This window comes from Curcuma longa, chromosome 17, assembly GCF_044706935.1.
Source record: "Curcuma longa cultivar G26 ecotype Majalengka, Jawa Barat chromosome 17, ITB_CL_G26_1.1, whole genome shotgun sequence".
NCBI classification, from domain to species: Eukaryota; Viridiplantae; Streptophyta; class Magnoliopsida; order Zingiberales; family Zingiberaceae; genus Curcuma; species Curcuma longa.
The window spans coordinates 2,961,912-2,985,658 of NC_133877.1; the positions used below are offsets into that span (position 1 = coordinate 2,961,912).

Sequence of the window (23,747 nt, forward strand, 5' to 3'; positions counted from 1 at the left end):
GTCCAAGATTCAAGCATCCACCCTGCCTTACTCCTCTCCATTTTTCTCGACGAAAGCTACGGATTCACCAGGTCCCGCCTTGATTTATCTCCGCCTCAGTTAAGGTATCGATTTGTTTTCAATCTTTTATCCTCCTCCTTTCTGGATTTCTTCCGCCTTTTTCATCATCGTTCATATTACTCGTTTTTATAAATCTAAGTCACCAGGATGGAAATTTCTGGGCCTCATCAAAACCTAAAAATCGAACTGGGGAAAGGAGAAGGGGAAAAAAATCTCTTTTTTTAAGAGGTGGAGGAATAAAAGAAAATATTGAAGTGAAAAAAAGGAGAACTTGGTACGTCACAGGAAGAGAACTGGCTTCATTTTGTTCGTAGTCAGATGGCCCCATTGCTCGCGCCGGTGCGTACCGAATTGCTCCTCGAATTCCCCAAATTAGCGCAGTGTTATGGAAACCGGTGGAGGAGCGGAGCGGCCGCGGAGTGTTTGAGGCCTGGCCGCCATGGCCGGGATTGCCGGAAGTGGAAGAGGGACTTTAAGATCGCTGCGGCGACGGTTGAGGGTTTCTCGTCACGAGATGGCGTTGCCGAAGATTACTACGCTGTTCTCGGCCTGGTAAACTCCTTTTTGCTTATTGATGATCCGGGTTCATGAACCCATCCAAAAATTTCGGTTGGTAAAATATGCATTCTTCATCTTGTGAATTAGTAGTTTTGATTTCAGCTTGAAAGTAGTAAAATTCTACTGCTTATGCAAATCTGAGGATGGCCCAGACTAAGCATGAACATTCAGGATGTATTCCTATTGCTTATTTTGAAGATCTGAGTGGAAGATTGCGTTAAACTCATGCACAAACATGAAGGGTCCATCGCTGCAGTGCTTGTGTGCACACATTTTGATTGGGTAGGGAGTGATGTTATATGTTCAAGACCAAGCAAATTCATGCCCTCTAAGCCTAATGTATGATCTTCTCTATGTGAACCAATGGGACCAAGTCTGGCTAACAAGTTATTTTTCTCGAGTTTGTATCGACTCATTTTCCCACCATTTAGTTGAAGGGTACATCTGTAGTTGTTGTGGTTTGGTACTACAGTATAGGGAGTTTAGAATCTGTAATTGGTTAAATGAGGTAATGGATGCCCATGTACATATTGGCATAATAGTAGGAAGCACATATTCTTGTTAGTGAAGAAAGTGCTCCTCAGCTTGGTTGAGCTTGTAAACATTATATATACACATGAGAAAAGGAATATGAGAAGAAAGTTACAACTCAAAATCTCCTTCTCTTCTTCCTTACCATGGTAGACCTTAGGACCTTACGACTCAAATTGACCCACACAATCTAGATCCTAAATCCTAGGTAGGATCTGAATCATGCCAGGATCTTACAACTTCATCATTCCTAATTATTATCTTCATGGCTTTAAGTTGTTTCTTGTGAAAATTTTGTACACTTATGATCGTCAATCTAAATTTAAGGTGCTTATGCATTAGGTATGATGATGATGATTAGATGGTTGTACCTCATAGGCAAACTTAAAAGATAAATGATTTTATGCCTCTTCATATTACAACCTAGTTCTGATGTATTATGCCTGCATTATTTCACTACCAGGTGCCAGATGCCACTCCTCGGCAGATAAAGAAAGCTTATTATAATTGTATGAAATCATGCCATCCTGACTTGAGTGGGAATGATCCAGATATCAATAACTTCTGCATGTTTATCAATGAGGTCTATGCGGTATGTTCTTCAAAATGGACCTGGTCTATGGTTTTGCAACCTCACATTCATTAGGAAACTGATTGTTCAGTGAATTAATATGGCTGGAAAGGGCAGGTGCTCAGTGATCCTGTGCAGCGTATGGTATATGATGAAATTCATGGATATGCTGCAACAGCTATGAATCCTTTCTTGGATGATAGTGCTCCAAAAGATCATGCATTTGTTGATGAGTTTTGTTGCATAGGTATGTCAAGTTTCTTAGTTTGGATCAATTGATGAATGGCCATAATAGGCTCAACATGACATCATAATATATATATATATATATATATATATATATATATATATATATATATATATTGAATACTTGATTACAGCTTTTCCGAGTTCATAGAATCTGACTTACAATTACATGTTCATGTTATGCTTCTGATAATAGGAACTTGGTTCACCATTTCTATTCATGTTACTTTACTAAATTGTCATGCACTAGTGAAATTCTGATTTGAAACTGGTTCTCATCTATGACCTGAGAAACCTGACACTCATCATTGATATTTTCTTCCCTTTCATGAGCAGGGTGCAAAAATTGTGCTAATGTGGCTCCGGATGTGTTCAAAATAGAGGAAGACTTTGGTCGTGCAAGAGTTTGTAGCCAATCAGGGAACCTTGACTTGGTTCAAGAAGCAATTGATACCTGGTGAGATATTGTGAGCACATTGGAAATTCTTCAGTTGTTTGACTGATCTTGATTTGCCTCTATTGTAAATGCAAACTGGGAATATTGATATTTATAGCACTGGATATTTGAGTACATAGCTTGCATCATATATTTGAGCAACTATGAGGGTCATATGAACCATCATTCATTGTAAGCTCAATTTGAATTAAGAGCAGAGGCATTTGTTTATCAGAATATATTGTCCTTGCTAATTCTCTATTGTTAGGTATTCAAAATGCCATATTCTTACAGCGCTTGATCTAATAATGGTAGTTCCTTGCTTTCTATAATTTCTTGTTCCCGTCCGAGAATATCTTACATTTATCAAGTATGTTGTATGAGAAGAATGTGCAAGTTTCTGCAAGAATTTTACCCTAATTCTTCTGCTATCTCATTTGTGGTCATAATTTACATATTAGCCACTTCGTTTTTGTTCCATGCTACAGCACTTATAATCATGCTTTCACCTTTCTTTGAGTTCATGAATCACATAATATACACTATATTATATCTGTTTTCACTAATTTAATCACCATCTCGGTGGTTTGTATTGTTAATTTATATTTCAGCCCAGTTGATTGCATTCACTGGACATCCGCTGCCCAACTTTCTCTCCTTGAAGATGAAATGCGTAGAGTTGAGAGAGTAAATGTAAGACAAGACAATTTTTTTTATCTTAAAGTTAATGTTTCTTTGTTAGATATATTCGTAACCTCTCATAACCAGTGAAGGAGAAATTTGGCTTTTGTTTGACTATCTATAAATTCATATCCATCATGATGGCTAGAAACATTTAATTGACTCGTGATGCAGTTTGAGTGCAGAGAAGATTTGGTGTATTGTGTGCTGATTTAATTAGACCAGACTGATTTGCAATATGTTAAGTTGGTTCTGTTTTGCTAGTTTCCTGTAGGAAGTACCATTTATATTACTTATGAACCACGTATGCAAGAAAAGGTTTTAAAAGTATGGACATTTAGCTGCAAAGCTAACACCTAAATTGCTTTCTCAAGAATTCAACAAAGTCTTTGGGTATACATGACAAAAATAAATCGATGAAACCTGTTAACTTCAAGACACTTCTTTGATTCCAGAATTCTTACTTGGTTCCTTATAGATATATCCCAAATCCTTTATTTACAACTTGACTTGATTCTCCTTCCATAACCTTCTTTGATTTCTAAGAATTCGTCTTCTCATCAGTATAAGATGGATTCTTTGCTATAGCATTTCGAACTACTGAAACAGTTTGGTTTCTCGCAGGACTGTGATTGATTACTACATTGACACGGTAATAGTCTGTATTGGCACGAACCTCAGGCACTGCACTTTTCTTTTTTCGATCTTTCTGGATGTATTTGCGATAGTTTATTACATTGAGAGATCAAAGAAAAGGATATTTCTATTATGCATGATGAGTACTCCACTTTTCCGCCTATATTGTTGAATCAAAGCTGTGCTGTTAATGTTTCTTTAGTCGTCCTTTGGGGTTTCGCATCATTTGTTTAACTGTATGAACTTTTTTTGTCTGAAATCCATTTGTGACGGTATCTCTTAGTCAAAATTACAATTCAGTGTGGCAGCAACTGTTGTATGAATTAAAGAATTAGAATATCATACTTCCTATAAAACTCTATAAACAGATATAATTTAGGGAACATTGAAGTATGAAATTGTCAGAAATTATGCCAATACCATTTATTTATGCAAAAGTTTTGTGATGGGAAATTTGATATCATTTGAGCAGGTTGGGCTAATGCTTGCTGGAATGGGAGGATCATCCATGGATGTTTTCAGAATGGTACATAAAGATTTGTTTCCTTGATGCCTAATTGTCTGTCCATAGAAATTAGTAATTACAATTTCCAATATGTTTAGAAATATCGTACATTCATTATAATTTCCCAACTTGTCTTTATAGATTAACTAGATATGTTCAGAATTTTAAGTAACCATCCCAGAGATCTAAAACCATATATTAATTGGCAAAGCTATTCCCGTCGCCTAAAGCTATGTATCTTAGATTTTAGATCCCTTCCTTTGATTCTCCTGAATCTTTTTTACTCGAATGAAGTTGTTAGTTAATATCATTGGCATCTCTTGCGCTAGAGTTTCATGAAAGTGAATATAATCTTTTTGATGTGGCAGGCATGTTCGAGATGGGAAAAGCGCCAAGCAAAAGTCTTGGTGAGTTTCTCAAGTGATAAATTCAACTGTGATTCAGTTATATTAATAATTGATTCGTCTATTTGTTCGTTTGGGTCTTTGTTTCCGCGGAAAATTAACTCGTAATCAAAGCATCAGATGCTGCATTCAATTATTTACTCTGAAGCTCATGTCCAATTTCTTGCCCTCCCTATTTGAACTTCCAGGAAAAGGCTAAGATACGGATGATGAAACAGAAAGATTCTGATAAGAAGAGCGGATTTACGAGTGGATTTTGGAGCAATATTTGGGGTTCACCAAAGAATACAGGTATTTCTCATAACAACAAAAGATCAAAAGAAACAAATTCTACATTCCAATCCATATCTTTGTGACAGAGGAAGCTCCTGTTCTTTATGACAGAGGAAGAAGTCAAGGCAAGGGCTAAGAGTGCTGCGGCGGCCGCGAGAAGGTGGCGAGAGTACTCGAGAAAGGGAGCCGATAGACCTCCCACATTCAAGCTTCCTGAGGCGATATCGAACAAGGAATAGATCATTGCCATTGCTTGTGTATCATACTTATACCTTCACAGTTGTTCTGAATTAACCTCACATCTCATATCTCATACATACATGTGTATCATACTTATCACTGATTGGTATTATACAAAGAAATAGTTGATGTTCAATCTGTTTTTCTTGGTTCCAAAGTTAAGTATTTGTGAGTTAAGCATGAACAAAGTGAATTGATTAGTATTTAAATTTGTTTTTCATTTAAATATTTTGTTATTATCGAATAAATATTGATATCTTCCCTCAATGGGGAGCACAAAGCAACCTTAATCCTCCTTTTAATTAGCACCAGCTGTGACCACGTTTATGGCCACCATCACACCCAATTTCTCGTTGACTTTACCTTTAAAAAGCATTAAAGCAGTTGACCGAGAGCATTTATCGATTGCAAAATAAACAAATATTCAATATAAATCAATAAATATATAGAGCAAGTTGCACATAACTTAAGAATAAATAAAGAGATCGAATATGAGATCGATATTTATTAATTTATCTACTCTTTTGTTTCTTTTGGATATCCAAAGTCAAGATGAATTGAATGAGATGTCTAAAATTAAATATGTTTAGAAAGTGCGTGTATGCACGATCTGGGGAATTGATTTTTTATCATGTATTTAATAAGAAATAGACAGCAACAAAACTAAAAAAAACGCAGTCGAGATTTAGAGCAGTTAGTCTTATCTTTTACGACCCATAATTTTTACTAATTTGAAATAGTAACCAAGTTAAGTCGTTTATGAAACTGTAATGACAGCAGACAAATAAATAGTCCAAGAGCTACTGATATTACATATCTTTTTTTTCATAGGATGAACCTGGTACCTCAATGGTTTTACATTGTCGTTCTATAATCATATGATAAGGTAAATTAAAAAATTATAATTGACTATGATGAAATAGGACATTACTTTGACTTCGTCGAGATTTGATCCTTATCTACTTCAGTAACTTTGTTCCGTCGTAATCAACTCAACTACGTTAAAAAAAATTTTGATATTAAATATTGAACCATATAACTTGATGCCAACAAATGATACCACCAAACAAAACAAAATGACACTCATTTTCACAATAAAATATTTTTTAAAAAAAAAACCTGTCTTACATCTCTCGTCATGCATGCGCAACACCATTTGATTATGCACACTTCCTCTTCTTGATAACAACCCACAGCAAATCGCCGGCCGACAAAGCATTATATATTTATATATCTATATATATATACCTTCCCTGCTCAGTTGATGATGATGGAGGAGATGTCGTTGGAATCTTGGGAGGTCAGTGAGGACGGCGTCGCTGTTGTGACGGAGGAGGATGGCGCCGGAAAAGGTGGGGACTTTCAGCCTTCGGGCAAGAGAAGGTGAGACTTTTACTCTGGTTTGGGAGTTGAGTGCATGTGGCGATCTCACTGAGGCAATTTGTCGAGCAGCCGGCGGGCAGTCCAGAAGCGGGTGGTGTCGGTGGCGTTGGGCGACACGGAGGGGTTCCGGCCGAAGAATGGGGGCGGCGGGGAGGTGTTCCCGCCGACGGATTCGTGGGCGTGGAGAAAGTACGGCCAGAAGCCCATTAAGGGATCTTCGTATCCAAGGTAAAAAAAATATATATTAATTACCATATATATATATATATATATATATATATATAATATATTGTTGAAAAAAAAAGATTTAATGTAAATGTTGCAGAGGTTATTACCGATGCAGCAGCTGTAAAGGCTGCCCGGCGAGGAAGCAGGTGGAGCGGAGCCGGCACGATCCAACCACGCTCGTAGTCACCTACTCCTTCGAGCACAACCACCCTTGCACGCTACCCAAAAGCGCTCGCCACCACCACGCTACGCCGCGGGCGGCAGCGGGAACGGCAACGGCGGTGGTCGAGGAGTCGCTTCCGCCGCCGGAGAGGCGAACCAGCCAGGCGGAGACCGAGAAGACGGCGGAGGAGAAATGCCTTCCGACTGTGGGGGAGGAAGATCCGCTGGCATCCTTGATGACGGCGTTCGAGGACGGCACGGAGTTCCGGTGGTTCCCCGACGTGACTTCCCCTTCCCCCACCTCGGCCGGATCCGACGAGTTGCTGTATGGATCCGTCCTCTGCTGCAGCGGGGAGGCGGAATTGGTGCCGGAGGAGAAGGAGACGGCTGCCGGGGCGGGAGATGACGACGCGCTGTTCGCTGGGCTGGGCGAGCTGCCGGAGTACTCGGTGGTGCTCCGCCGAGGGATGGCGGCGGCGTCGTGGATGGGGACAACGGGTTGATGGATTGGTGACCGTCGATTTGGATCTTGGTTTCTCGTCTTGACGCGTACACGCCTTTCTTTTTCCATTTTCATTGTTTTTGTTGTTTGACTGCATCGATAATTACTTCATCTTCTATTATTTTTTTTATTCATACAGAAAAAAACAGAAAATAAAAAAAATAATTTTGTGATTTGATATCTAGTGTTGCATTATAAAATAGGCTAATTGCTACATTATTTTAAATTTTTTCATGTTTATCTTTCAACATAGGGTTAAAATATATTTTATTAAAATTTTAAAGTTTTATTTGTGTAAAACAATGTCAATTGAAGGGAAACAAGTTCTAGGTTAGGTTAGGATAAGTTCATGATAGAAATAAATTTTTATTTATCTATTAATTATCTTCCTGTGGAAGTATCATTAACTGGGTGCCTAGGTTAAGTGGCACACGTGTCCTACAGTTATTTTAATTATTTACTAAGACATCCTTGTAAAATCTAAATGTATTAAGATGTGGAGCTCTTAAAAAAAAGAAGTTAATGTAGGTTTTGTTGTAACAGGCTATTCTTGCCCTACTTTTTGATATCAACTGTAATTTTTTCAACGGTTTGATTAAACAATTTGATTAAATAAAAATATAATAAGGAAAACAAAAAGAGAGATGAGGAATAAGAAATGGGCCACCAAATTCACCTAATTTCCTCAAGTTGGTTACGAGTATCAATCAAACAGTAGTTGCATTAAAACGAAAAGACATACAGGAAAAAAAAAACTTGAAAAGAAAAGGAACACACGAGTACCAAAAACAAAAGTCACTTGTGAGATAAACATTAATAATCTGTGTTACCAGGTCTCGTGAATGATAGATATCCAACACAAACAAACAGGGGATGTTAAAAGTGTTGACTCGAAAGAGGATAAATGAAAAGTTCCAACACTATAACCTTAGTTTATAGTTGTGAATGCTCAGTGACAGAGTAAGATGACCCCATTCTCTACGAGGTGAGATCTATAATTGTTAATCCCTGAAAAGGAGTTCATCACGGAAGAAGTATAAAATGCATCAGTAAATAGAAAGCCATACTGTGGGCAGAGACGTTGCATCAGCATTACTTCCTTGAAGAAGCATCATCTTTAGCATTTATTCTGTCCCCATTACATGGAATAGTTATATGATGCTCCACATCACCTGCCTCAAACTGCCCCCTTGTTCACAATCTGATAAAAGCTGGGTTAAGAATATACAATTCCAGAGCATCAGCAAAAGGCAGACATACTCTGAAAATACAAACAATTGTAGCAGCTAAAGACTTTTCTGGTGGTCAACACGACAATTCAGGAGGCTGAAATTTAGCAAATATGTTGTTCAAATATGTTCAACAAAAAAGACAATAATTTAATATAAGCCATCGGTCAGAAAGAAGTCCCGATTGCATCCAGACATGAGTAATCGCCCTTGGTGATTCAAAATGGGAAAGTTAATTAAGAATCTAACTATTACATAGATCACAATGAAAACGTCAAAATGGACTGTTTTCATGTTATACATAAAAAATGAAGCCTTTCTAGAACACAAGCAACAACAAGACCATAAAAGTGAAAGGTAAGAAAAACAACCACAAGGGGAGGGAGGTAACTAGCTTTTGTGCCTAACAATGTACAGAAAGAACAAAATGGCACTGCTATCCATTAGAAAGAATGCCTCAGAGGACTGGAATATAAACTGGATAACGAAAAGATAAGGGAATCAGTAGTTCAACAAGGAATACTTTATACGCACGACAATCTTCCCTTTCTCGACCCCTAACTTGGCTCCAGTTACCAACCAGTGGCCTGGTGTATCTTGTGGCCCCTTCAACATCTCCGTCATGTCAACAATCTTTGCAAGCTTGGGGATATCTACTGAAGTGGAAGAAGATGTGTCCTCTACCTTCTGTACCTGGCTAGTAGATGGACTGTGATCCCATACAGATCTCCTTATGGTACACCCAGGCACCCTAGAGAACAACAGTTTGAGGTGTAGGACGCTCTTGGCACCAAAATCCCACACCCCAAGTTGAGCTCCTGTTACTATGTAAACCCCGGAGAGGTCACCAATGCTTGTTTCAGTACTCTCAATGGGTGTGGTGCTGACATGGGCAAAATTTTTCCACTTAATGGGTTCAAACCAGCGACTGTCCTGCTCCTCAGGGCCTTGCCATTTTGGTGGGCCAATGGCAACATGCGAGTCCCAATGAGGTAGGAGGATCTTTGGTAGGGTTGCAAAATGCTGTAAATGGATAGCTAACCGGTTTTGTTTGCTCCCTTCAAGACTTAGCCTAAGGCCAGTGACAGGTTTGCGACCAACAGAAACCTGCATTAAGTTATGAAATTCTTAGCTACAGAATATACCAACAGAATAATAAACTTTTGTAGCTTTTGAGATGCCAAATCAATCATACATGTTGGGAATGATAGGCACACATATAGCTGTATATAATAATAAAACAAAACTTGGTATATATAGCAGTAAAGTGAAGACCTTGAAAATAACCACATTTTCGTTAGCTAAAAGAATTTGATAAAATGCATCCATCAATCTTCCAATATGGCAAAGAAAAAGTAGCATGAAATATTGCTCTTGTTTTACGTCTGTCATAGGAATAAAGATTGCTTCCGCATTTGAGAAAAATTACAATTGAAGGAATAATTCTTCTCCAGCAATTTCAAAGATTGATAGGCTTTTATTTTTAACAAGATCATAAAGTTCAAGCCCTTCGCAGTTAGCAGAGGCTACAATTTATCTAAACCTGGGTCTTATTGACCTACAAGGAAACTGCATAAAATAAAGAGGAAAAGTTACTAGGGATCTAGTTGTAAAATCATCTTTCTTTGTTACCCAAGCAAATTCTTTACTTTGTCCAAAATTCCATTAATAACAACGAAGAATGATTCAGCATCAGCCATCAGATCAATAAGGTTCAGCAATTATCTACTGTAAATCCCATAAAGAAGGTATGACATATAATCATTATAATACGTTAAATTTGTGCTGTTTACCTGTTCTGTGCTAATATAAAGCTTAGGGCCCATTAAACTAAACTGAAGAGAAGGACACACGGGCTCCTTTCTCTGGTGTCCAGGAATATTAACTGGTGCAGGAGCCCAAACTCTTTGTACTTGGAACTCCAAGAAATATTGTAGTTCTTCTATAGGTGGCTTATCTGCAGACAAAATTATAAATACAAATGTAAGCACACAATCGGTACAATTTCACAATTGTGAGGCAAAATAGGCACAAGTTAGATTTTTGGCATAAGCAAACTAAGTCGGCATTGCTACAGATTCATTATTATATGGTTACTGAAACAATGACATGTAACAGTAAAAGTTAAATGTTATGCTTGTCACGACTTACATTAGAGATTTTCATCCTCTCTTTTTCACACAAGTTAAAATAATCGAATAAAACACTCCGATTAAAGATTGTGAGGACAAGTTCCAGAAGGTGAGAGAAATCAAGTAGGAAATATTACAACACTTAATTACACAAACAGGTACTGACTTATGCAAATAATGTGTAGGCAAGGTCCAAATTACAATGGAACATGAGAAAATTCTCAGTAATTAATAAAAACATAGGTCCCTAGAAGACATTAGCACTATGTGTACTAACCTCACACTAATGAATCTGTTCTCTTGTGACAAAAATTAGTTAAATAAGAGATGTTCAACAACATCAAAAAGCTAAAATCATTGCCTTCTTGGGACACTAATGTTCTCATGCCATCAAATATAAACCAAAACGAAGCTTTTGGTCTATGACACAGCACTTCCTCCATATAGTGACATGAATTGGAGACTATTGCAATATAAAATTTCTAATTCCTTATAATCAAATAAAAGACAATTTAGTATAAAAAAGAAGAACAAGGGATTAACCAGAACATACAGTCTAAATATAGGTCAACAGCACGAACTAGATTCTGAGCTCCAGGTAATCCAGTCAGAAGGGAAACAATGGGGAGAAAGGTCATATTGATAACATCTGGTGCTGAAGAAATGGTGCTCACCCACTCTGCATGATTTTGAACAAGATCATCACCACCTCTCCTCCGAAAGATAACAGTAACATCCTGCAAAAAAGAAAACATCATTTGGATAATATAAAGAATAAACTATTGGCGAATGGCACAAAATTTGTTATTTTCTTGTGATTTTTCAAATTGTTATACATCACCACTAATGCATGTAATGACCTTGAAAAGATGTAATGCCAGATACATGGCCTCCAATTACAGCTAGCAAAATTAACTTTTCAGTTAAACCATACATAGTGATTACAAAGCTCTAAGGTTGATTCTCATGAAAGGAGTGAATGCTCCAGAATAGTCATCCTAGAAAGATTCATTCACTACATCACAAAATAAGCATATTTCTTACAACTGTTTACAAAACAGCCTGTTAAACTTTCGTTGGTTCACTTGCACCAATCTGATTTATTAGTTCAATCCCAAGTAATACGGGATCAAGTTGATTCATTGCCAAATATTCCTTTTATATATATAATATTTGTCTAACTTTAACATGATGACAACACCAAAATATCTCCTTAATGAGCATCATGAATGATACCACCAAATCCTGCAAGGAATGAAGAATGGTGATAAGGTCAGGGCTAGTGCTAACAACTCCAGCAAGGGCAAAAGAATGATGGCAAGCTAATGTGTACTGCTAGCAATCACAGCAAGGATTGAAGGAGGACAAAAAGGATTCACTTGATGATGGATTTGGGACAACGAGAATAATATTAGCAAAGGTTGAATAACAATGATATGCAACAAGTTTGGCAATGGATGACAATTGACAACGACGACCAAGCAGCAGGGATGAAATGGAGATGAGGATGTTTCAAACGAGGAAAGGAATACTTATGAATAAATGCATTGCATTAAGATAAAAGACAGATATTCCCTCACAACATATAGTTAACTTACATGATCATATTGGTATCTCTAGCCTATACTAGTCCTCTAGAAACTGCCCTGGTTTCATTGAACTACCTGTCCTATGGGCATTCAATCTGATTTTTGTGTCATTTAGGGTTTAGGAATGTGCTCGAACAGGTCATGTCCTTGGTTCCGAGATATTTTGATCTAACAGGCTGACTTGAGTCAGTTCTACTATAGTATGAGGGGCAACTGAGGAAGATTATACTAAAAAAAAAATATTTCTCCTTTGGAGATGTTATCAACCTCCATCATTCTTTAAGCACAGTCATATTATTATTGAACAGTATATTAGTAACACTTTTTTGAAGTTCAGTCCAGAACAATGTGTAAAGTCTCTCAATTGCAGTACCACTACTGCATCTTCATTATCTTTGTCAAGTGTCTAGATAATCTTATTTATTATATTTCATTTAATAGCCTGGAAAGTGGGTATATTTCCCGCCTTGATGAGGAGTGTAAAAGTTAATAATTATGTATGAGTTTCAGCACATATGGGTTTAGTCACACATGATGTGTTAGTCTATAGGTGTTCCAATACGTGTAACACTACTTTTTTCATAAAAAATATATAAATAATAATAATCCTATTGATCTCAACTTCAAACATGCAAATAGAATCACTTCAAAATATCACATATACTCATCAAATAGTGGCAGACGGATAAAATAATTGGATAATTTCAGCTAATTTCCATTAGTTCTTAGGCTATGACATATTGGCTCATCAATTTGTGGGAATAGGTTAGAGGATGCACATAATTGCAAACGTGCTTCCTGAGAAATGCAACTATAGATAGAAGTGTGATCGCAAATAAAAGCAGGATTTGAAAGGAATGTAATCAATAGTATGACAGCGTCATGTATCATATACCATATGTACTTGAAGGTTGCAAGGCTACTGACCTTGTCTTTGTAGGCCAAGGGAGCATTAAATGATTGATTCTGTGAATTCAAGAACCTTTGGTCCCCAATTTCTTTAACATAGTTCTTAATTTCCGACTCTGATAACTGAGATGAATGGTGCTGCTTAATATACACTTCATCTTTTCCACCAATTGTAACCGATGTGATTATATGGGTGCCAAAGTTCTCAATAAAGCTGAACAAGATATGAAAAACCTGATGGTCAGAAAATCAGTAAAATAATGATAATCATTGCAGAAGAATACAACTGTCCCCAATGATAAGCAAAATAATAATAACAAAAGTTCTGGTCAGAAACATGTGACTTTCATTGCTGATAAGAAAACAAACTATGCACTTTATAAATTGAAAATACAATTTTCAAAAGAAAGAACCATGATTAAAATACCTCAACACAATGTAAGCAAAACTATTACCTACTAACCTAGCCAACATCGGTGGGTCCCAGTTACGAGGAATAGCACGCTTGATATCATCTCGGAGAACCAATTCATCACTTATAAGTTTTGCTTTGTATAAAGGGATGTAAAAACCATCCATTGCAAGAGCTTTGGTTGTTGCAGCATCAACTTTCCAAGATCCAGTGAAATTGAACATTGAGTTAAAGCTGCCAAGAGGAATTGTTCCAAGCAAATCCGACTTCCTGTTGAAATACTCAGCCATCTGGAAACAATGCAGAACTAGTATAAGAATAAACAAGTATACACAAAGAAAGCTCAATCGCTAGCCAGACACTGCAATGGATGCTTATCCTATCTTTGTTGAATGCAGGTTTTTTTTTCAAAGGAAGGTAATATTATTGATGAAGCTTTGGGATTTGGCTATGAGGAATAAGATGCAAAAGTTATTGTTCCTCATTATCTGTTTGATTGTTGGAAAGTTTACTTAGCAAGCACATTCTAAATGGCTGCCACTGCATTACCAGAACAGTCATAGCGACATGAGCTGCAATCATTTTTGTCTACTCAAATGTTATACATGTGTCTGACTTTTACCTACAAGGCTCTTTCTAACTCTTTCTTCAAGACCATGTTTTTTTATACCCAAAGGGCTGTAACTATAATTTCTTCTACCATCGTAACCTAGCTTAGTGAAATCATACTACTACCGTAGAAAATGATAAATTGATGGCAAAATATATTTTCCAAATCCAAACCACCTAATTTTCTTTCCTTCCGTAAGCGCCATCCCACTTCAAACCACTATCAATGCCATTGTACAGTATAAATGTTAGAACAAACTAAGTTCCAGTAATGAAAATGCAAAATCTACTGCTCAAAAATATAAAATTACAATACCACCTTCAAATGGAAGAAGTATCATCAAACCTCATGCAGTCAAATTCTCCATAGCACTCCACATAAAATTTAAGTAAGATAACTACGCAATGCTAACTTTCCTGTTTCCTTCTTCAAACTCTAGATTAATATTTGACATATGAGGTATTTATCCCAAAACAAAGTTCACTTCTAATACAATATCAAATAACAGTTATACTGAACGATAGATGTGTCAGGAGACATCAGTGTGCATCTTGAGATCTTCTTTTGTGTGCATCCGGTTCCATGCTCCATGAGGTGGCCATGCATCCTAAGAATTGCACTACTTGTTGTGAAGTTAAGATACGATATCCATTAATAATAATTATAATAATATTATTATTATAAAACAAATGGAATCAGGTAATTGTTTCCTCCTAATAAGAGACAAAAAAATGCTTCAAATATCTCGACATTTGACGTAATAAATAAGCAGCCATAAAAATTGAATATGATTCGAATTAAAAACCTAGATGCATTCGCCGGCATCTGATCTATGAAAACCGTAAAGAGATTTCTCAAGACCTGAGCTCAAGAGCAACACAGACGATACAGCAAATTGCAGTACTCAACAACCCATCGGGCAGAACCCACTTACCTGTTGAAAAGTGCAGACGCCGGAGGGCTCTCGCCGGTCGCTCTCCGTCGTGATCGTAATGTCCAAGGGCACATCAGGGAGAACGATCTCTCCCCCGGCGCTGTCGCCGTCGGCGATGACCAAGCTCCTCCTGCTGGCGTCGTCCAGCACGACGAGGCGGGACCCGGGGGCACCCTTGCAGTAGAGGAGCCGCGCATCTGAGGTGACGTCGAACCCCCGTCCGAGCGCCTGCACAGCGTTCGTCAGCGTCGCGATCAGAGCTTCCGAGCCGCCCGCAGCGGCCGACGCCGCCCTCGTCGCCCTATCCATGCGCGAAACCCCACCCAGAAGCAGCGTCGATACTCAAACGCATCAGCCAGGGGTGGTTCGATCTCATCTCATCTTTTCCCGTCCCCGTCGCGCCTCCTTGCGGATCCTAGCCCCAAACCGGCGAGCTTCCTTCCTCCAACGGCAAGGGATCGAGATTGGCCGGCGATGTAGAGATCGGATTGGGGGCGAGGAGGCGATGCGATTGAGGGAGAGGAAGGAAGGGTTTGTTTGGCTTGGAGTGCAGGAGTGGTGAAGGCTGAGGAAGGTGGACTTCTTGACCGGCCCCCACATCAATAGAAAAAACGCGTTTTTTCTAATTATTATTCCCCTCCGAAGAGACTAGAGAGAAGAGAGTTGACCGGCGCTTTTTTTTTAAATAAATCAAAAAAATACTCGTGATAATCCATCCAGACCGTTTATTTTTTCTAGTCCGCTCACTCTTTTAATTTATTATACCGACGAAATGATTTCTGTTATTTCCAATCGGATTAAATTAATATTTCGATTCTCGATTTAATCTTTTAATTGATCGATCAGTGCGATGGTAAAATTCGTCTCTTCGGTCTAATTAACCAGAAGATTAGAAACATCTAGAAGTGGTGACGTCAGATACTTGGGCTCGGTCAAATCGCAGGGATTGATCCATGAAGGTGACCTCAGAATTTAGCACGACGTGTGATCTCTCTATTGGACCAACGATTTTAGTTAGTGAGAATAATTATTCTATTTCTAAGCATTTTATAATTTTTAAAATATATTTAGCTATGAAAATTTTGAAATATCTTTTGAATCCAATAAGATCATAAGCAACCGAATTCTTGTTCATGTTGAGATCGTTTTTCGAACTTATCATCGGCCACCTGGCCAACCGGTCTTAGTGAGCTCCACATTACTTGCAAAAACATAAAAAAAAATGAGGACAGAGATCAAAGATATCCTAATTCAACCACTCTGACACTCTAGTCAATTTCCTGTTTAAAGAAGGAAGGAATAGAGTAGGGAAATTAATTGAGAGTATGTGATAGATCATGTGTACCTGCATTTTACGAGAAATGAGAATTATATAGACTTACAAAAGAAATGTCACGTCATGATTAAGAAGAATATCTTTGAGGGGAAAGTTTATCAAGAGATATGTTCCATCAAAGTAAGGAAAGTGTCACATCGCCATCATAATAGCAAAAAGTCGTGTCATTCATCATCATACTGCATCATCATGTCGTATTAATGGAGGTAGGTTAATCATCTTATCACATGATTGTCTATATCATTCTGACAACTGCATAGGTGATTGAGAGGAGTTGATTGAGTGTTAAACATGGCACTGGAGGAGGGAGGACTAATTGGCAAAGAGAGATCGACCGCCAGGTTCCGAGTAGCCTTGTCGAGTTGGGTGTTGGACCCCGACTTGGATTGTCATCTGAGTCGAGCTCAGTTTCCCAAGTCGAGGTGTGGGGCCTAATGCCGAGTTGGGCATGGGAGCCCAAGCTAGTGTGATTTTGAACTGAATCGCACGTCGAATAATTATTAGATCCTGAACCAAGACAATTCCCCGGTTTAGGATCGTTAACCTGACCTAGCAAAGTAATAGGTCCAGGTTACCGAGATGAAGTGTAAAACCTGTTCAATTGGCTTTGAGAGTATATCACCGATCAGATGTGTTATCTAACATATCTTCGAATTAGACCAAATCTTAACTTTCTTGATCTTATCCATAATAATTCATAACATTATTAATATCTAAAATTGAGGTGTCATCTTATATTTTTAATGTATAATGTGGTCCATTTTATTAAAGATGTCTAAATAAAATAAAAGTACAAAAGAAATCCAACAAAACCCCAACAAATAGGATCCAACAAGCTTTAATCCAGCGTCCGCAATACCTAAATCGGATAAAGTTAGCGTGTCCGCTGTTGCCGAAAGAGATCACTTCTTCCACGAACACCGTACACAAATATCGACCGTACTCTGTTGCCACGCATGAACTTTCCCACCTAAAACACTATTTCGACTTCGACCAGGTCAGGAAATACCCCACGTTTACTCGTGTCATAATTGGGAGAGATGACAAGTGAGGCCCATCGAAAGGATATTCAGCGGGTAGTTTGTCTGATAAATTGGTCAGTACGCATGCTCAATGAAAGCGTGCGTGGATTGGCGACAAATATAATTGAGATGAGTAGCCCCACCCACCGTGAATCCATACCGCCCTGTGAGGCAATTACATGCGGATCCCAGTGGGAACCACTGATGATCATAAGGTGGGTTTAGTTGTGGGTGTTTAATGGTAGTACATTGAATTTTGATTGTTAAATTGGACAGTCTATGGTTCGGCTCCTTGCCTCCCGTCTCTCACCTTAACCCTCCACCAAAAATGGCTTCGCGGCGGCGAGCAGTCCTCCTGTGCATCTCTTTTCTCCTGCTCGTCGGCTCCTCTTCCTTCCGCTACGAAGAAGCCATGGGAGGCTCGATCCTCCTATCCGGTGGATGGGAAAGGGAGGATGACGGGTTGAGCTGCCCCTCCCCGGACCCCTCTCTCTACAACTTGCCGGTGATCGGGATCGTCAGCCACCCCGGCGATGGAGCCTCGGGTAGATTGAGTAACGCCTCCGGCGACTCCAACATTCCAGCTTCTTACGTCAAGTTCGTCGAGTCAGCGGGTGCCCGCGTCATCCCTCTTATCTACAACGAGCCTGAGGAGACGCTTATTGAGGTAGGCAATTCTCTCCCCTTTCACATGTTAAGAACAATTCTGAAGGTTAAGTGACTGTGTACCCTTTTTTTCGGCTGCAGAAGCTGAATTTAGTCAATGGCGTTCTGTTCACCGGAGGATGGGCCAAGACAGGACTGTACTATGAGACGATCAAAAAGGTTTTCCAGGTATTCTTTCTAATCTTAAGTCAGGAGGGAGGGGGTGGGATTTACGGTTCGCTGTTTGGCTATTACTTAATACTTGCTCGATAGAAGCACAAGGGACTGTTATGTTACTTTTCAATTTCATTTCAATCGTAGTTTAATGCGCATGTATCCACTCAACCACTCCACAGTTTTTGTGTAAATGCAGCAGGTCACAGACTTACTTGCACAAATGAATTGATCCGTATATTCACGCTTTAATATATACCGTTTCATTTGTTGACAGATAGCTCTGAAGAGAAATGAAACCGGTGAACATTTTCCCTTGTTTGCCATTTGTTTAGGGTTTGAACTCCTAACCATGATTATCAGCAAGGTGAAATGCTAAATCTCTTTGCATTTTGCCATCCATATATTGATAATGTGCGTATTTTTCTATTGTGCAATACCTGATGTAGATGTTTAAATGTTTGTTTCTGATTAATTAGTTTGGAAGTTTGTTATGTTACTATAGCGCTTATAGCATTCAGAAGATTCCTCTATTTCATTGTCTCATCCATTGTCAATTGCAGAATATGAAATCACCCTTCTCTACAGACTATTCGTTATAATATTTTGTATCTTACATTCTATTACAGTTTTACACACAAATGGCTCACATCAAGGTTGAAGTTGTTTCGCTGAATGATTAGTAATGCTATCAAATGATTCTTCTGTTTTTTGTTTCCTTGGTTACGATGTATTAATATCTAATGATGATTTTTCTGTCCTCAAACAGTAATTAATGGTCATTTTCAGATTGGGCTTATGGATACATTGTAGATATTTCAACTGTTTGTGCAGAAGTGTCTTTCTTTGATTAGTCTTGGGTAAATTGTTAACACCTTTTTATTTGCTCAGGACTCATTAGCTCTTGCAGTTTGCTTAATTTATTCCTAGCCCAAATGATTATATATTAGTTTATCCATTTGATTTCATTTGCAATAAAAGAGGCTTTATTTAGAGTTGATTCACGCAGAAAATATCGCTGAACTTTAATCTGTGTGTCATGCTTTCATGAATTCTTGCCCATTACTTGTCCAATGCAGTTATATGAATTAATGCATTGATTTTACCTTTCTATCCTTTGATAGTTTGATTATGACACAATAGTAGAATATGTTTGCCTTTAGAATCTTTATGTAGCATTAGTATCACATAAACTAATCTTGCCTGACAACACATTTCTTCTCAATTTCTGTCTTCGCATAACTCCTTAGCTAGTCAAGTGCCTTTTTGCTATATGATGAAATACAGTTTGGACGACGATCTAGAGAAACCATTCTTACAAGTTATCCACCACGCCATCCTTGTGCATCAATCTGAAGCAAACAACCCATTTGAAACATTGTGTACCATGAATCAGTGTTTACCATCTCATTGCCAGACTGAAAATTATATAACCACGTTTCTCCTTCAGAAACTGTTACTTTGGAGTGCCATGATAAGCTAAAGTAAAGAATTTGACAAAGATGAGCAAAAGTATGTGTTCGACTATTTTTCAGTACCACTACTGTTATGGGAAAGAGGTTCATGACTCCTAAGTGTGGGGCTTTGACACATATAGATATGCCTATTGGGAGAAATTTTATTTACAATGTAACAATCAAATTAAGTTTGATTTTATTTTGTAAACTAATTTGAATTATAAGCATCTTTGCACTTTCTATGACCACTGTAGGACCGTGATATATTAGAGAGGTTTCATGGAGAGAATCAAGCATCTTCTCTTTATTTCCAAGATTATTCAGATGCTCAAAGATCTGTATTTGAGCGGTATGTGCAATCATTTCTTATTTCATAATATGCTGGTTGCATCATGAATAGAAAAATAGATGAATTACAAGTTCACCTTATTTAGTGTGCATATTATGTTGGAGATGAAATTTGTTTGTGCTGCTTTTCCCCTCTCTTTCTATGCTAAGTTATTTTTTCTTTGGTTGAGAAAGTGGTGCTTTCATGAACGTTGTGTGGTATGCCTCTTCCTTATATGTAGTACTTGTGCTATTTTCTACAGTAATGATATTTTAATTTATCAAAGAGACATAATGATTACCATGATTGTATAAAATATCTGTGTTAGTGATGCTTCACAATTGAATGTTTGTTTTTTCCTGTCTTGGATCATTTGTGAAGAAATGATCAAGATCTTAGTATCATATCAATCACAATTTCATCACAAAATCTTTGAAGTCTGGTGAAAGTTCAGCAGTCAATTATGAAAAAAAAAGGCTTTCTTGTTGGTTTCATTCAAAACATTGCAATTCAATCACATGGATTTTGCTGAGGTACGTCATTGACCACATGTTGACATATCAACTTTATTATCTGAGATCAGGAATGATTTGTGTGACGACAAGCAGGTACTAGTCAACTGATTATTCATCATATGTAAACATACTTCATAGTTTTCCGACTTTAAACTATTTTTTAATTTGCCATTATGCAAAATTTTCATCACCATCCTTAATTCTGAAGGTAGAATCCTACTGATATATGTTTGTGAGATTTATTGGAATCCTTCAACACTTGTTATCAATGTTTTGCTGTCTGTTTGGCCAATGAATCAGTAAACTGGTGTATAGAAATATACACATAATCATGATTTCTATCTTTATTCTGCAGATTCCCTAATGAATTGCTGAGGAAATTGAGTACAGAGTGCCTTGCCATGCAAAATCATAAAGTATGTTCATTTAAACCATATGGTCTTTATTCTTTTATCTAAGAATTGTTATATTCTTTTAAATTCAGTTGCAGCCTAGATTATTCTTGTATTTTTAGGATCTTGGAAAAAAAGGTATTCTTCTGTACCTTTGGTATATAGTCTGATTCTATCCTATTTGAAATGATCAGACTCATTGTTCTGCTTCACGGACTTTCTTTATACCAATTTGATTTATCTATATTGATAATCTCACTACATGTTGCTTTTTGGGGTTGCCATTAAATGTAAATATATAGGTTCATCACTCAATTTTGCAGCCTAACATTTCTTATCTGTGTTTAATTCTTGTGATATCTGGAAGTTTGGTATATCGCCTAAAAAATTTCAAGGTAATGCTGCTCTCTCAAGCTTTTTCCAAATTCTGACAACATCAAAGGATGAGAATGGTAAGGTACTACAAGATGTCATATGTTTCTGTTGGAAGAATATTCTACTGTGCCCATACATATTGATCTCATTTCATATAATGAATTTTTGTCCCTTTTATTTTTTTCTCCAAATTTAGGTTTACGTTTCAACCGTTCAAGCTTATAATTATCCTGTGACCGGCTTTCAGTGGCATCCAGAGGTAATCGTAATCACCATAACAATTTTCTCTAATCGAACAGTTTTTACCCAATCTATAGCTTCCCCTCTTTAATATTTTAGAATCAAGGTCCTGCTTATGAATTATTGTAATTTACTCTTTGATATTTTAGTCAAGCAAAACATTGAGTGAATTTTCATCATCTATTCTTTCCATCATTAACATACCAACAAGTTCTTAGGTTATAGCTCAGTTTTTTTTTTAATCTTAGTATAAGAATTTCCATTCAAATATTGGTTTTCACCATTAACCATCTAGAAGAAACAGATCTAACAGATTACGAGTTTGCTGAAGGACTAACTAAACCTCTGGATTACTGCAGAAAAATGCTTTTGAGTGGGGATTGTCAATGATTCCTCATAGTGAGGATGCAGTGCGTGTAACTCAACATGTTGCCAACTATTTTATCAGGTTTTGATCGGTCCTCCTCTGTTTCACTCCTAATATTCTCCAGGTTTTGATTGATTTGCTGACCCCATCCAGTGTTCTAAAAGTAAAAATGCCTATAGTTGTTAAAGAAACTTTAACTTGTACAATGCTTCGATACTCTACTCATTCCCATTCGGACTTCTCAAATTGATGTTTCCATTCTGCTCAATCGGTATCTCTTTTGTAGTGAGGCAAGGAAATCATCAAATAGACCTCCTGCCGATAAAGTCTTGGACAATCTCATATACAATTATAGCCCCACTTATTGCGGGAGAGCAGGGTAACTTAACATATCATGTTTTTCGCTTTTTCACTCGCTAACTAACTTAGCATATCTTGCATCGCAGGAGAGGATACGATGAAGTGTACATCTTCAACTTTCCTCATTCGAGTATGTAAGTCATTTTCTTGGTTAACAAATCTCGCGTCCTACTAAAGGATATTATGAAACACTACACTTGTATCTAAGCTCGCTTCATGTTCTTGTTCTTGTTCTTGTTCTGTGAGACGATAGATCAGCTTGCTATGTAACTGAACTCCAGGCTTCCAATGATCTGGTAATAAATAAATAAATTGTGAATGTTTATTATTACAAAAATGGTTAAATTCGAACTTGTTAATTGGATGCATCTTTTTATTATTATGATTTATGATTTGGATAGATAATTCAAATTTTTGGCGCAATGAACAGCCCATGGGTCGTTAGAGGCCCAGCCCAACAGTGGCAATGGCCCAAATAAAACTAATCGAATTATTAGTGTAAATTAATTCTCGATCGAGATGGTCCAAAAAAACATGAATAATCTACTCCATCTTCCACATTCTTTGGCCATCACATGTGAGATTTTCATAAAGATAATTCTTGGACACCTGTGCCCATCGTTAACGTTGGGGGACCAATCCCCGCAACACTAAAGCCAAAATCCACGCTATCATCATCTTTTTGTTTATTATTTTCAATCAATATATGTGTGGATCATACTTTTCTATTTCTAATAAAAAAAATGTTCATAAAAAGACAGCATTATAGGAGTTTGTGATCTGCTCTGAGCTATATTTATAGGGGATCATATTCCAATTAATCCATGCATGCATCAAAATTGGTGCTACGAATCCAATCATTAATATTAATTGATTGATGATTGATTAAAATTAATTAATTAAGAGCACTTTGGCATTGGATTGAATCCATGTCAAATGTGGTTAGGGCAGATGTCATCGTCTAGGGTTGGAATTTCTTTATTCATGTCCCATCTCAACCTTGGAGCTAGCTAGGGTTTAGATGCAATGCATGGCAATGGCAATGGCAATGGCAAGGGCTTGTAGAGAGATTAATTAGATGCTGTTGATGATAAGAGATGCACAAAAAATGTGAGGAATATATATGACTCATGCTAGCTAAGAATGAGTGCTTTTGGAATATGGAGGGTGGGTGATCCACATCCTCGAATCGCTTTGCGGTGTGGTATGCATGCTTTTGTTTGGAGACATTTATCCTCGAATTTTATTCGTGGTTAGCTATATTACATGTGTTTTTAGAATCAACTAGTTGTTAGCCAGCTACGA

The 23,747-nt window shown here is 37.6% G+C and overlaps 4 protein-coding genes across 5 annotated transcripts; 3 read left to right on the plus strand and 1 right to left on the minus strand.

Annotated features, from left to right (window-relative positions):
• Positions 1-12: 12 nt before the first annotated feature.
• LOC141848601 (chaperone protein dnaJ C76, chloroplastic-like) lies at positions 13-5,208 on the plus strand. Of its 2 annotated transcripts, none has more exons than XM_074736649.1 (10): positions 13-104; positions 200-612; positions 1,613-1,741; positions 1,838-1,967; positions 2,303-2,423; positions 3,014-3,095; positions 4,192-4,245; positions 4,593-4,631; positions 4,817-4,919; positions 5,013-5,208. In XM_074736649.1, exons 2-10 carry the CDS (start codon positions 379-381, stop codon positions 5,138-5,140), a joined length of 1,020 nt encoding a protein of 339 aa, XP_074592750.1. In that variant the 5' UTR covers positions 13-104; positions 200-378; the 3' UTR covers positions 5,141-5,208. The 2 variants fall into 2 exon arrangements, with proteins under 2 accessions (XP_074592750.1, XP_074592751.1); XM_074736650.1 differs by having other exon boundaries at positions 207-612.
• A 1,203-nt stretch (positions 5,209-6,411) lies between these two features.
• Positions 6,412-7,423, plus strand: LOC141811513 (putative WRKY transcription factor 69). The gene is made up of 3 exons (XM_074699536.1): positions 6,412-6,524; positions 6,591-6,752; positions 6,850-7,423. Exons 1-3 carry the CDS (start codon positions 6,412-6,414, stop codon positions 7,415-7,417), a joined length of 843 nt encoding a protein of 280 aa, XP_074555637.1. The 3' UTR covers positions 7,418-7,423.
• A 1,351-nt stretch (positions 7,424-8,774) lies between these two features.
• LOC141848418 (MACPF domain-containing protein CAD1-like) lies at positions 8,775-15,761 on the minus strand. Its single transcript, XM_074736446.1, has 6 exons — positions 15,232-15,761; positions 13,739-13,977; positions 13,294-13,489; positions 11,331-11,514; positions 10,439-10,602; positions 8,775-9,752 (listed from the first exon to the last, which is right to left on the minus strand). The coding sequence occupies exons 1-6, from the start codon at positions 15,538-15,540 to the stop codon at positions 9,147-9,149; spliced, it is 1,698 nt and encodes a 565-aa protein (XP_074592547.1). The 5' UTR covers positions 15,541-15,761; the 3' UTR covers positions 8,775-9,146.
• Positions 15,762-17,894: 2,133 nt separating this feature from the next.
• Positions 17,895-22,757, plus strand: LOC141848419 (gamma-glutamyl hydrolase 2-like). The gene is made up of 10 exons (XM_074736447.1): positions 17,895-18,256; positions 18,337-18,423; positions 18,686-18,775; positions 20,120-20,214; positions 21,064-21,124; positions 21,468-21,557; positions 21,672-21,734; positions 22,075-22,163; positions 22,369-22,461; positions 22,529-22,757. The coding sequence occupies exons 1-10, from the start codon at positions 17,918-17,920 to the stop codon at positions 22,578-22,580; spliced, it is 1,059 nt and encodes a 352-aa protein (XP_074592548.1). The 5' UTR covers positions 17,895-17,917; the 3' UTR covers positions 22,581-22,757.
• The last annotated feature ends 990 nt before the right edge of the window (positions 22,758-23,747 follow it).